This window comes from Vombatus ursinus, unplaced genomic scaffold, assembly GCF_900497805.2.
Source record: "Vombatus ursinus unplaced genomic scaffold, bare-nosed wombat genome assembly UNPS02014165.1, whole genome shotgun sequence".
NCBI lineage: Eukaryota > Metazoa > Chordata > Mammalia > Diprotodontia > Vombatidae > Vombatus > Vombatus ursinus.
This window is the reverse complement of record NW_020953943.1, coordinates 239841-254104: the sequence shown is the minus strand read 5'-3', so window position 1 is coordinate 254104 and position 14264 is coordinate 239841. Positions and strand designations below refer to the sequence as shown.

The 14264-nt window shown below is 54.0% G+C and overlaps 1 protein-coding gene across 9 annotated transcripts; it reads right to left on the bottom strand.

Annotated features, from left to right (window-relative positions):
- Positions 1-828: 828 nt before the first annotated feature.
- FCGRT (Fc fragment of IgG receptor and transporter) lies at positions 829-4374 on the bottom strand. Of its 9 annotated transcripts, none has more exons than XM_027859330.1 (7): positions 4276-4374; positions 3259-3348; positions 2821-3066; positions 2459-2734; positions 1552-1830; positions 1316-1441; positions 829-1168 (listed from the first exon to the last, which is right to left on the bottom strand). In XM_027859330.1, exons 1-7 carry the CDS (start codon positions 4337-4339, stop codon positions 1083-1085), a joined length of 1167 nt encoding a protein of 388 aa, XP_027715131.1. In that variant the 5' UTR covers positions 4340-4374; the 3' UTR covers positions 829-1082. The 9 variants fall into 9 exon arrangements, with proteins under 9 accessions (XP_027715131.1, XP_027715130.1, XP_027715132.1 ...); XM_027859329.1 differs by lacking the exon at positions 4276-4374 and adding an exon at positions 3912-4267; XM_027859331.1 differs by lacking the exon at positions 4276-4374 and adding an exon at positions 3951-4266.
- Positions 4375-14264: the final 9890 nt, after the last annotated feature.

Sequence of the window (14264 nt, the reverse complement as noted above, 5' to 3'; positions counted from 1 at the left end):
AGGGATTGAGGGAAGGGTTAGGGGCCAGAGAGATGATGGAGGGCGGGTTGGGGGCCCAGAGAAGGGCTGGGGGCACCGAGAGGAGCTAGAGGATTGGGGATGCAGAGAGGGGCTGCCTGGGGGACTGGATGGAGGTAGGGTGGGGTGCAGGGGCCCGCGCTCCAGTTGGTCCTCACCACCCCGTCCCGTCCCGTCCCGTCCAGTCCCGTCCCTAGGCGCTGGCTCAGAGGCAGCCCCGCTCGCCGCTCCCTCCTTTCATCCCCCCCGCCGGGATCTCAGGCTCCTCGTAGCCCCGCCCTCCGGCCAATCCCGACGCGCAGGCCCCAGGTGGGGGCGGGACCTTTACTTTCTCGAGTGCTCATTGGGTTCGCGGCGCCACGTCCACAGGGCAAGAGCCGAGGGGTGGGGTCACCTCGGAGTGCCCCCTCCCCTTCCCGAGCGTGGGCTCGGGGGGGCCCCCATCCCCGCCGCCCCTCGGTTCACGATGCCTGCGAAACGCTCAGGAAACTACAGCTCCCAGCAGCCCGGGGGCCCGGGGCGCAGCAGGGGCTTCAGACCCGAGGCCGGTGGGCGGGACCGACACAACTCGGTGGGGAGCCCCGCCCCCGCCCCGCCCCCGGCGCCGGGACATCCCTGCAGCAGCTGCAGCCGCGGCCACAACTGCGCCGGCAGCAGCAAATGAGACGCTGGTTAGACGCTGGGAAGGACTTCCCTGGAGGAGAAGGACGCTCCTTCCTGGTTCAGGGACCGCTCCATCCCTCCCCCGCATACGGTGAATCCCCACCCTGCCACCCCCAAACGGAATCTGGACGGAAAGGACACAGCGGAGACCTGGACCCAACGATATCTTTTTTGGGGGAGTTTTGTTTGGGAGAGGAGTATATCAACATTTCTATACTGTAAGAGGTGAAATCCAGGAGGGCTACCTGGAATGGGCCAGGGGTGGGGAGGGGGCGGGAAGCAGGGTCGAGAGGAAAGGATTCCATCCGGGCGTCACACAGCATCCAGACACAACCCCCAGCAAGGGCGGAAAAAGTACAGAAACCCTGGGGTCGGCAGCGGACAGGCAGGATGCCCATATCTTAGGGGCTGGAGTCCTGGGCAGAGTCTGGGGCTGCGAGCAGGGACCCCACGTCGTCTGCTGCACGCCGCCGGAAAATCCACGGAACTGAGATGGGGAAGAGAGAGAAAAGAAGGTACCGGGATGAGAGGGAGAGGCTCTGGGGCTCTCCCTGCCACTGTCGGTCTCTCCTGGATCATGTCCATCTCTCCTCTGCTTCTCCTGGCCCCAGCGGAGTTCTGGACCGCGGCTTACCTGGGCGTCCTCCTCTCTTCCTACAGATCACCACGCAAGCCACCACGGCTACCAGGGACGCCAAGAAGAGCAAGGAGCCTGCCACCAGGCTGACTCTGACCGGCAGGGGTAGGCCGCCCGATGCCTCTGCGGGGTGGGGGAAGGCTTGTTTCAGTGGCCACACAAAGTGCTTAAGAAATACTGCCTGATGAATGGCGACCAAGGCTCCTGCGGCCCTAGAAGACCCGTGCTCTTACCGAAGTTCACAGTGATGGCCCTGGCCAGTGCAGGGTGTTGGACCATGCAGCTGTAGAGCGCTTCATCCCCAAAGGGGACCTGCAGAGTGCCCCGGGAATGAAAGGCGCCGTCCCTGTTGGGCCATGGCTCCACTCCTTTTACGGCCTCCGGCTCTGGCTTCCCCTCCCGAAGGAAGGTCAACTTCAGTTCGGGTGGGAAGAAGGAGAAGGCCTGGCAAGTGAGAGTGGACCAGGCGGACCCTGGCCCCACGTAGCCTCCAGCTCGCACCTCTGGGGCCTCTGAGGGAAAATGGGCCCAGATCAGTGGCACCCCGCAAGAGCAACCCCCAGATCACCTGAGTGACATGGGGCAAGTGCCTTCCCCACTCTGGGTCTCTGCTCCCACTTCAGCTAAGAGGTTGCAATTAAGGTCTCTACAGAGCAGCTAGGTGGTGCCCTAGCGCATGGAGTGCCCAGGCCTGGAGTCAGGAGTTCAAATCTGGCTTCAGACAACTTCTAGCTCTGTGACCCTGGGCAAGTCACTTAACCCTGTTGGCCTCAGTTTCCTCATCTAATAAAATGAGCTTCCAGTATCTTTGGCGTGAAAACCCTAAATGGGGTCACTAAGAGTCGAACACGACTGAAATGACTGAACAACAGCAAGGATCTCTTCCAGCTCTGTGATGCAGCCCCCCAGACTCTGGGACCTCCCCCAGGTGAGCCTCACTCTCTCTGGTCCACCTCTTCTTTGCCTACACAAGGGGAGGTTTAGACTCCCTCCCTGATCTCATACTGGTACTGGGCATCAGGATCCCGCCTCGTCCTTCTCTGGCCTGGGTAGGAGACCTGCCTTGGAGTCCACTGACGTGGGGTGACTTCTCACAACTCTGTTGCCTTGTCCTAGCCCTAATGCCAGATGCTCACGCACCTTTCCACTGGAAGTTGCCCCGGCCCTTCTGCAGGTGACTTTTGAGTTTCTCGGGGCAGGTGATGAGCAGGAATTCTGCGTCCTTCTCTGCCCGCTGGCTCTCATTGGCCCAGTTTTTCTTCACGTTCTCGGCCTCCACAGTGTTTCCCACCCAAACTCTGTGCACGGGGTCAAAGGTCAAGAGGTCCACCCCGTCCAGGGCATACCGAGCAGTGTGTTGAGATGAGTTGTCGGGTTTCAGTTGGCAGCCCACCAGGCCCTGAAAAGTGTGGGCCCCTGGGAGAGGTCCCAGATTAGGATGTGAGAGAGGGAGCCCCCCCTTTCCAGGAGCCCCCTCCAGCCCAGCATCCATCCAATCTCACCCTGCTTCTTAGAGAGCCTCAAGGCTTCCTGCAGCAACCGTTCTTGGGTTTTCAGGTACCATGTCTCCTTCTCCCAAAACCAGGATTCCTGAGTCTCCCAGCGCCAGGCCCCCCAGGGCTCGGCATTGCCACCAGAACTGTAGGTCAGAAAGAGCTGGGGACCCAGCCACCCTGAGGCCCAGAACTTCGGGGTCCCCTGAGGGGCAACCGACACCGCAGTGAGCTGGTAGAACAAGGACGGTGCCTCTGCAGGTCGGAGCCCAGGCCACGGGGACGGGGACGGATGTAGGCAGTCAGAGAAGGCCAGGCAGACCAGCATGGGGGAGAAAACGGAGAGGGGGGAGGGACACTGTGAGCACGGGACCTTTGATGATTCCCCAGCCCTGCCACCCAAATCTCCCAACCCAAGGCTCCAGGTTCCCTCCCTTTCTCCCTCACCTGCACTCAGCACTCGCAGCCCTGGCAGGAACACCAACAGTAGCATGGGGAGACCCTGGGGCTTAGGAGAGGGCCTACCCATTCTGAGACCTGAAGAGAGAAATTGAGTCACAGACACTACAGGAACCTGGGTACTGGGCTACCTGACCCCAACCAGCGCAGCTCATCAGAAACGGGAGAGAGCTCTGCCACTACCCCTCCTCCCGCCAGTGCTAGCTGCTAAAGAAATAACAACGAAGCCCCCGACCCCTCACGGGGGACGGGGGAGGGGGGCCCTGCAGGTATTTCGGTCCTACCCACCCCCCCCCCCCCCCCCCTCCCCCCACGGGACGCGCCCTCCTCTCTGAACCCCCCCCCCCCCCCTTTCCCCCCCCCCCCCCCCCCCAGGATCCAAGAGCCCCGGCCACGCCCCCAAAGGACCAAACTTTCGAGGCCGTCGGCCTCCCAGTTCCCGAGGGCCCCAGACTTGTCCCTCCTGCTCGAGGCACCCCGGCTCCCCGTCCCCCTCCGGGCACTCCGGTGTCCGCCTCCAGCCCCGGGTACCTCCCGGGGTCCCCGGCCCTGCCTGCCCCGCTCACGCTGGCCTGGGACTCCCGTGACTGCCCTCGGGCAGTTCCTCTACCGTATCCTGCCCTCCCCCACGCCCAGCCCACCCTGGCGGGAGTTTCGGCCTCCCCTCGCTTCCGTTCTACCCAAGCTCCGTCTGCGCCGTGCACCCCCCGCTTCCATTCCTGGAATGTCCCCCGGCCCACTTCCCCTCCAGGAGTGGGCGGAGACAGGGCGCAAAGTGGCCAGCCCGGCCCGGGGCAACCGCTCAGTCGCTTCCAAGGTCCCGTGCAGCGGAGAGGGGCCCAGGTCTGGAGAGGGGCAACCATCTGTCCAAGGTCATAGAGAGAGCGTAGCCAAGCGGGCTGTCAGCCCTGCGCCCTCCTCTGCGTCCTGCCCGTCCCTTAGCAGCTCCCTGGGGTTCAAGGAGTGCGGGTGGCTGTGCCTGTCCTTACGGTCGTCTGTCTATACCTGTCTGAGTGTGGATCTGGAGGTTTTTTTCCTTGGGGAGTGGGAGGGAGGAGACATTCCACATAACTAGGGAGGGGAAGGGGCTGGCCTTCCATCGGGATCCGCCCCTCAGTTGCCCCGGGCGCGCGGGGGCGGGGGGGGGGTCCGAACTCCAGAGGTGAATAATGAGCCTCTAGGCGAAGGGCGGCAGCAGCGACTGCGGAAACACCTGCTGGGAGGAGCCTCGGCAGCTCCCAGGATATCCCGCTTCCTCCCGGGTTCCGCCTAGTGCCGCAGGCGGGCGAGATTCGGAGGAAGAATTGACCTCCGCTGGACACAGAAGGGGCCCCAGGCCCGAGGCTGAGCCCTTTGCTGGTGACCCCGTCGGAGGGGGGCTCCTCCAAGGGGACTGTCCTAGCCTTTTTCTGTAGGCTCAGTGCTTAACCGAGTGCCTGGTCTGTAGTTGGCGCTTAATAAATGCTTTATCGACTGACTGACTGACTGACTCATCAGGTCACACAAGTTTAATTTTCATTTCTATACGAGAACCCCCTCCTCTCCATCTCCAGGCCTACCCTCTCTTGAACTCCAGCCCCATCCAATTCCATTGGACATTTTGAACCTGGTGCTGACCTGGCAAAGTTCTCAAGCCCTTCTAAACCAGAAGAAAATGTGACAGGGAAATAATTAACAAAAGAAACCACAATAGAGTAGAACATAGATAATGTTAACATGTGGTTTTCTCAGTCAGTAAGCTGGGGCAGGGGCAGAGATCCTTATCTACGGTTCATTGCATCCCTTTCCATCTGAGCTCCATGTCACTGCTGCAGACACAGCACACCCAGCATGTCCCAAGCAGAACTCATTCTCTCTCCCCCAAATCGGCCTGTCTTCCAAACTCTCCTCTTTTTTTAAGCTATCACCGTCTTCACCTCCCCATCACCCAGGTTCAAAACCTCAGTGTCACCCTGTCCTCTTACTTAGCCAATCTTTTGCCAAATCTCCACATCTCTGGCACCACCACATTCTCTTCACTCATACAACCACCGCCCTAACAGCCCCTTCCCCTCATAGAGACAGCGGGTTAGTGCTGGACTTGGAGTCAGGAAGACCTGCGTTCAAATCCAGCCTCAGACACTATCGGTGTGACCTGGGGCAAGTCACTTACCTTCTGCCTCAGTTTCCTCAACTATAAAATGGGGATAATAACAGCACCCGCCTCCCAGGGTTGTCATGAGGATCAAATGAGTTCTGAAGTGCTTAGCACAGTGCCTGGCACATAGTACGTGCTTAATAAATGTTTCTTCCTTTCCCATTCATCTTCTAATCGGTCTCCTTGCCTCAGGTGTCTCTCTTCTCCCATCCCTCTCAATGCCAAAGGGATTTTCCTAAAAATACAAATCTAACCTCCAGTGACTCCCTCTTCCCTCTAGGGTGCAATAGGAAACCTCAGGTTGCCGTTTAAAATTTTTCACAACCTGGCCCAAACCTACCTGTCCATCTTCTTCCCCTTCTTTTTCTTTTGCTTAATCAAGAAGACTCAAATCTGCCTCCTTGAAGCTTCTCCCCAATGCCCCATCATCCTTCCCTATGGGACAAATGGAACAAGTCTGATACTTTTTCCACGTAACAGCCCTTCTCAAAGTTGAACTCAGCAATTGTTGGAACATTTAGGCGGTCCTACCCTTAGGCTTCTCTTCACCAGGAGAAACGTGCCCAGTTGCTTCAACCATTCCAATCACAGGCTGGGAGAAAAGAATGGTACAGTGGAAAGACTATTCATTGCCATAGCTCCAGAACTCCAGTACAAACGTTCCACAAGAAGTGTAATCACGGAAGGGCACACTGGGACCGTCACCTCCTTGACCTGGGTACTGTACCTTTCTGAAGCCCAAGATCACATTACCTTTCTCAGCTACCATGTCTTAATTGTTGAATTATACTGAGCCTGTGGTCCACTAAGAGCTGCAGATCTTTTTTCCTTATGAACTGCTGTCTAGCCTCTCTGATCTTATACTTGGGAAACTGAATTTTTAAACCAAGGGTTAGACTTTGTGTTGACTTTGTTAATTTGATAAATTGACGATCCCATTGAAGTGGGTGCTGCCTCCAAAGGTGCAGAGGGACCCCCCCCCAATCTCTTCTCATCCTCTATATGTTTTGCCCATGCCCTTCCATACCTTCACCAAGGTTCCACCCAACATTCTGCAGGTCTTTCTCTATTTCTCCTAAAAATGTGTGAACACCAGTGAAAAATCTGGACTCCTCCTCAGTGATCAGTCCCTGCATGACTGGCCCACATCCTTTTCCAGTCATATACACTCTAGTCGCACGTATTACTATAATATTTTCCTGTGTAATTTCTCCTTAAAGATTTGTTTCCTCGTGCTCACATCCACCATGTATTATAATTACCGAAAAAAATTGTAGGTTACCTATCCACACAGGAGAAACCAAGTGAAGAATGCCTTACTGTCCAAAGTAGGATGTGGGGGCAGCTAGGTGGCGCAGTGGATAGAGCACCGGCCCTGAAGTCAGGAGGACCTGAATTCAAATCTGGCCTCAGAACAAACACTTGACACTTACTAGCTGTGTGACCCTAGGCAGGTCACTTAATCCCAATTGCCTAAAAAAACAAACAAACAAACTAAAAAAAGAATCAAAGTAGGATGTGTTGTGGATAGGTAGTGCTCATCTATAGGACGGGTCGCAACTTATGACAGACACTTCAGATGGACAACGTGCCGGGCGTGGAATTGAATAGGAGGAAGGGATGCCTTTTAATCGCCTTTGGGAAATAACATGGTGTTTCTTAAGACAAAATAGAATTGGTCTAGCATTGTGCCTCTTAATTTTTAAATTGTTATTGATGACACTTGTCCTTGTAGCCCCCTTGTGCCACCTCCATCTGAGGAAGGACTCAGACTAACCATGTTTCATTCTCTGGACTTCACTATCATCCCCTTCCCTCAGAATCTCTCTTTCCACCCTTTTGCATTTCCTTGCCCCATTAGAATGCAAGTTCTTTGAGGAAGCTAGGTGGCACAGTGGATAGAGCACTGGCCCTGAATTCAGGAGGACCTGAGTTCAAATCCGTCCTCAGATACATAACACTTACTAACTGTGTGACCCTGGGCAAGTCACTTAACCCCAATTGCCTTGCAAAAAAAAAAAAAAAAGAATGTAAGCTCTTTGAGGTCAGAAATTGTCTTTCTTTTTGTTTATGTTTGCATCAGCGGCACTTAACGCTATTCCTAATATACAACAAGTGCTTAATAAATGCTTCTTCACCCCCACCCCCACTTTGTGACTAAGGGAAACTTCAGCAGAACTGACACAGAGAGAATGGGTCTGCTAATGTATGCAACATTCAGCACCCACAGACCCGGACCACCCTACAGAGTGGAAGACATCGTCTATTGTCTGCAAACCAATAACTGATTCTTCTTTTAGTTAGAGTTCTGATTGGTTGTTATTGCTCAGTCAGGTTCAAGTCTTTGAGGTCTCATTAGGATTTTCTTGGCAAAGACACTGGAGTGATTTACCATTTGCTTCTCCAGCTCATTTTACAGATCAGGAACTGAGACAAATAAGGTTAAATGACTTGCCCAGGGTCACACAGCTAGTAAATGTCTGAGGTCAGATTTGAACTCAGGAAGATGAATCTTCCTGACTTCAGACCAGGCACTCTATCCACTGCACCCCCTAGCTGCCCTATATTGCTAGCTATATCGCTTTCATTTACGCTATTAAAACTATGAAGGTCGAGTGCGAGCTGAGTATATACTTGGTGTTGTTGCAGAAACAGCAGCAGCCCACACTTGGATCCTTTCTGAACTTACTGAGAGGCAGCCTGCCACTTAATTAATTATCCAGCAAGGGAGCATGATATCATTTGCCCACCAGGTGGAGTGACATTCAAACCACCAGCTGGCGGGGGGGGGGGGGGGGGCATCAAGCATCCTATGGATTTGTATGGGCTTTCTCTATTGCAAAGGGATCTTGCCTGCTAACTCAGAGGCTGCTTACTTCACTTTCTACTGCCTGGGTAGACCTGGGATGACCTGACTGTATTCAGAATTTAATGTAGAGAAAAGGAAATAGAATATCACTCTGAAATATGGGAATATGAACATATCAACGTAACTCTCGGTACCTCTGCCTTCAATGCATATTTGGGAGCTCTTGTGCCCCCAATTCACCAATATGTTGTAGTAGAAAAAGTATTGATTCTCTAGTCAGAAGATGTGGGTTCAAATCCTAATTCTTCCACTTACTAGCAGTATGACTTTGAAGACGTCTGTAGCGGGTAGTCAACAAGCATTTATTAAGTGCCAGGCACTGTGCTAAGTGCTGGGCATACAAATGCAAGCAAAACAACAATAACAACAAAACAAGACCTCCAGGGAGCTAGAAAGGGGAGTGGAGGGCAAAGATAGTGCTATGATAGCAAAGTCTGGAAATTCAGAAGCCCAGCTGGGAGGGGAGTGAAGGTTGGTCAGCCTGAGTTTGGCCTCAGTTCCTGGCCTCTAAAGGTTCCTTCTAGCATCATAGAAATCTCTGCTTCCATGAACCTCAGTGATGACTCAGAAAATGAACTTTTTAGTGGCCACCTGATTTATTAAAACAGAGTGAAAGGATGACCAGTGAATGGGATATTTTGCATAGCAACGATTATAATGAAGGTGCTTCATCAATTTCTGAATCCCTCCCCACAACCATCATAAAAAAAATCCTCCTCCTAGGCCTAGATTGAACAAAGAATAAGGGAAAGGATTTTGTGGTGGGATCCCACCCAGATTGGTTCGGCAAACAGCTGAAGAAAACAGGGGTTTGGAATGGGTCTCCCAGCCCAATCTGACCAGGTTTCTTTGGAAAGCTAGTTTGTCTCCTGATCCTATCCCGCTGGTGGGCTTCCCACTTCCTGATGCCCACAATACCTTGGTCCTAGAGATCTGTCCCTCTTCACTGTGTGGGTGGCTTGGGTAGTCCCAACCCAGAAGTGGCCTGGATCATATGGGGAAAGGGGCACTGATCTATTCCCCTCCTTGCCCTCTCTATTGCCCTCCCCACCCTCCTCACCCCTTGCCCCCAGCCAACTTCCAGAGGCATTAGAAATAACCTGCTGCCCCATCATTTTGCATCTTGTTCTCCTGGCTCTGTTTCCTCCGCTCTGCATCGGTTCCAACAAGTCTTCTCACACTTTTCCAAATTCCTCACATTCACCAAGAATCTCACAGAAGGAGAGAGCCAGCCTACAACTTCAGCCCTGTCTGGGTCTGGGTCACCTGGACATGTCAGAGCCCAGACAGTTGTCTAAGACCAGAAGCTGTAGCCCACTCATCATAACTGGCAGTAGGAGAGCGTAGGAATCTGCCTACACTTATGAAATCACAGGTCAGATCAAAGGAAAAATAAAAAAGCTCAAACTCACCCGAGATGGTGACGTTTCCCACTCCTAACCAGCCCTCCTCTAAACACCCTGAATTCTGCTGAGGGTCTCACCTATTTCTAGTCATCCAAGTTCATGAACCTGAACTTGTCCTGAACTCCTACTCCCTTCTGCCTAGATCCAATTAATTACCAAGTTCCTATACATTTCTCTACTCACAGGGCATTTCAAGAACCTCCTCATTTTTTTTTCCTTTAAAAAACATTATCGAAATGGTCTTTATTTTTAAACCTCACTGTCCTCCCCCTCTGTTCTAACCATTGAGCTATCCCTTGCAACAAAAACGAAAAAACAAAACAAAACAAAAAGGCAGTTGAGAAAACCAACCAAGCTCCAAGTGTGACACCCACCCACACCCTCCGTCCACACCCACAGTCCCCCACTTCTGCGTGCTCTTCCTTCTTCTTTGGAACCAAGGTTGGGTGTTATTTTTGTACACCATTCATCTTCTGGTTTTTTTGGGTACTTTCCACGTAACATTGCTGCAGGCAATGTGAATTCTATTTTTCTGGCTCAGCTTCTTCCCTTTTTATCAGGTACACTACATCTCTCTAGGCTCCTCTGAATTCTTCATGGTCACTGTCTCTTATGGAGCAGGAATATTCCGTCATCTTTATAGACCATGGCATGTTCTGGCGTTTCCCAGTGGCCATGGCCGGCCATCACCTCGGTTTTCATTTCTTTGCTCCCAAACATTGCTGGTGGGAATATCTAGGTGGTCTAGAACCTCTTTGTCCTGAGCCCTGTGGGTGATAGGCCTAGTGTAGGATCTCTAAGGCCAAAGTTTGGGAAATTTAGTCATTTTTAGCATATTTGGAAGCAGTTAGGTAGCAAAGTAAATAGAGCTGGGCCTGGAATCTGGAAGACCTGAATTCAAATCCAGCCATAGGCACTTACTAGCTGTGTGACCCTGAGCAAGTCACTTCACCTCTGTCTGCCTGAGTTTCCTCTTCTGTAAAATGGCGAGAACAGCACCCATCTTGAAAGATTGTTGTTAGAAGCAAATAATTGTAAAGTGCTTAGCACAGTGCCTGGCACATAATAGTAGGCAGTAAGCGTTCTGGAAATGTTAGCTGCTTTTATTATTATTATCATCATTATTATTTCCCCTATGCATGCCTGGCATGCTCTCTTCCTTTCTCATCTCCTCACGTCCCTGGCTTCTTCAAGTCTCAGCTAGAGTTTCACCTTCCACAAGAAGCCTTTCCCTGTTCTTAATCTCAGGGCCTTCCCCCAGAGTCTGCCTGCAGTGTATCCTGCCTGGATTTTGTTCATACACAGTTGTTGGCATGTTGGCTCTCCCATTAGACTGTAAGCTCCTCAAGGGCAGGAATTCTTTTCTTCTTTTCTCTCTATGCCCAGCTGTTAGCCACAGAACCTGGCACACTGTGCACACTATCATGTCGATGACAAATTCCAACTTGTTTTAATCGGACTCATTTATAGCTCCATCAACAGTGAATTCCCCCCAGGAATGGCTTGCCTTCGGGGTGAATCAATTTTCATGGTCTTCTCAAAGTCATGGAAAGCCTTGTTTTTTCTCCACCCCTTCCTGTGCCGGCCGTGCCGTGCACTCTCCTCCTATAAGGAGCAGGCTGCCAGAGTCATACCCCCCACTTGGCAGTAGCCAACATCAGACAGTCCCTCACACCTTCCGATCTCAATCTCTGGCCTTTCCGATCCTTCCTCCAATAATTTTGCCAACAATTCCCTTAGGGCAGGTTATGCTCCTATTGATTTTGAGCTGAAAGGGACCTGAGGCCGTCTCAACCAGCCCGTTTGCTTCAGATGAGGAAACCAAGGCCCAGAATCCTTCAGTGACTTCCTAGTTTGCACAGCCGTAGAGGAGCTGATGTTTGTACCCGGCTCTTTCTGACTTTGTGGGGCCAAAGGTCCAGAGGGTGAGCTCCTTGACGGAGAGGTCAGTGCTAGAAGACAAGCCTGGCCAGCCATGAGCCCCCGGGCCTCGACATCTTTGCAAGGACAGTGAGATTCTCACCACTGGCCAGTGGGTGGACAACCTGGAGAGCCGCTTGAACCATCTGCATGAAAACTGGTGCAGCTCCCCATACAGGCCTCCGAGGGTCGCCCTGAGGGTCACAGCAAGCCAGCCAAGGCCCCAGATCCTCCTGACCTCTCCAGGACCAGAGCCATCCCTCCCTACTTACCCCTTACGTCACAGCTCTGCTGCAAGTCAAAGGAAGCTGTGTGATAGGCAGTGATAAACAGCTACCATTCATATGGCAGCAACCATCACATTTCACCCTCAAAATTACCCAGGGGAGGTAGATGCTATTATTATCATGCCCATTTTACAGATGAGGAAGTTGAAGCCGACATCTTAAGTGACTGGGCCAGCGAGACAGCTAGTGTCTGAGGCTGGTCTCTGGCCCAAGGGGTCTGCCTCCCCCAAATATCCGGACGCCTGATGAGGGGCTGGAGCCCAGGAGAGGGATGACGGCTGGATACGGAGATCTAGGAAGCATCTGATTTCCCAAACTGGCCATTCCATCCCTGTGTGCATACTTGCATACTTTCTGCAGCCCAATGAAGGCCCTCTGGGGTCCACGATGGAGGGCCAGGGGAGACACTTGGGGTCAGGACACGGAGGAAGGGGATCTCAATCTCAGCACAAGGAGATAGAGCCCCAGGCCCTTCGGGGCCAGAGGAGAGACCTGGCCCTAGGATGAGCACAGGAGGAGACCCATGTTCTGTGCTGGGCCCCGAGGAGGGCTTGGACCCACTGTTAGCCATGGAGGCTGGCCAGGGCCCCTTCACTGGAGGCCCTCTCCCCAGGACAGACCAGAAGGGTGGGGTCTCTCCCACCCACCCCCGCCCCTAGTCTCCTGGGCCGTTTAGGAAAGGTGGTGTAGGAGGGTGGGGTGCAGGCCAGAAGCACTTCCTGTTGCTCCCTGGGCTTTGATGTGGCCCCCGTTTCCTCTCACAGGAACCTGCCACACCCCCACCCTGGGCGGGGGGTGGCAGCGGATTGGTGGGGGGCCGGCTTAAAGATCCCAGGGGGAGCAGCTTCAGGAGCCCAGCCCGACTCTGCCAGGCCCGGAGCCCCTTCTCCCAACCCTCGTACCAGAGTCCATCAGAGACCCGGTACGGGCTGTGGGGGATGGGGAGCAGGGCATGATCCGCTTGACCCAGGAGGACGACCCCCAGGCCCTTCGATGATGCTGCTGCTTCCAGGCACTTCTAGGTCTGCAGTCTCTCCCAAATGGCCTGTCCTGGCTGCCGAGAAGGTGGGCTTTGGGTGGGACCCAGCCAGGGCTCTTCCAACCTAGACACCCACCCTAGCTTTCCTCCCAGAGGCAGTGAGGGACGGAGGAGAAATAGCCCATCCCTTTAGCATCATTTCTCAGGGCTTCTTGTCATCCACAAAATGAAGGGACTGGAACCCAGAATCAGAGGGGACTGGCCCCCAAGCCCTGAGGGCTGGTTATCTGAAGAGGGGAGGCAGCCTGGGCAGACGCCAGGGTCCACAGGGTCCCCCAAGCACCACAGAGCCAGGAAGCCTGGTGCAGCTACAGCTGCTCGCTCAGCCTTCCGCTGGGCCCCAAGAATGGTGGGAGCCTCAAGGGCTGCAGGGGGCAGTGAAGAAGGGTACACAGACAGGGGCCCCTCTACAGGGCTCCAATGAGGTGGGGGGGGGTCCAGGAGGGTCACACACAGCACACGCACAGCATGGGGGAAGAATGCCTTTATTAGCAGACTGGCCAGTGCCAGCACTCGAACCCGCACCCACATCCACCCACCACCAGCGCGGAGGGCTCAGAACTTCTGGAATTGCTTCTTGGTGCCAGCTGCCTTGGTGACCTTCAGCACGTTGAACCTCACCGTCTTGCTGAGGGGCCTGCACTCACCCACAGTCACGATGTCTCCAATCTGGACGTCTCTGGGGGACACAGATGATGGACGGTCAGCTGCACTGCCCCCATCGCAATGAAAGGGGGCTCCCTGGGGCCAGATGCCATCTTTTGGGGGGGCTTTCTGATAAGGTAATTGGGGTTAAGTGACTTGCCCAGGATCACACAGCTAGGAAGAGTCACGTGGTTGAGGCCGGAGTTGAACTCGGGTCCTCCTGACTCCAAGGCCAGAGCTCTATCTACTGCGCTTCCTAGCTGCCCCCAGGCGGCTTTTCTGACTCAGACTGGAAGAGACCCAAGGGCAGAGGCCAGAATCCTTTCCTAGAACACACCTGAGCAAATCAAGATCCAGGAAAGGACCTTATGTCAGAGCTGGATTAGAACCTGGGACACACAGCTGGCAGCCCAGGGGGAGAGCACCCAGACACTGGCTAGCTGGATGTGTCCTTCAAGGCCTGCCTGCCTCAAAGAGCATGACGAGATCATTGGTCCAGGACTTCCCTCTGGCCGGCACAGAGGAGTGCTTGAAGCCTCCTTCCCCACCCCACCCCCACTTCCCAGGTGCCTGATGACCCTGCACTAGCGCCCTTTCCTCTCTGGCTTTCATTCCAGTGGAATTGGCCTTGCTGTTCGTGGTATACAAAGCTGGCCATCTCCAACCTCTGTGTCTTTGTACAAGTTTGGCA

Coding starts and splice junctions, on each gene's coding strand:
- FCGRT (XM_027859329.1), bottom strand. CDS start 3,987: ATGGAAGCGGGGGGTGCACGGCGCAGACGGAGCTTGGGTAGAACGGAA. Junction 3,067..3,258: donor GCTGCGAGTGCTGAGTGCAG/GTGAGGGAGAAA, acceptor TCCGACCTGCAG/AGGCACCGTCCTTGTTCTAC. Junction 2,735..2,820: donor GAGGCTCTCTAAGAAGCAGG/GTGAGATTGGAT, acceptor GACCTCTCCCAG/GGGCCCACACTTTTCAGGGC.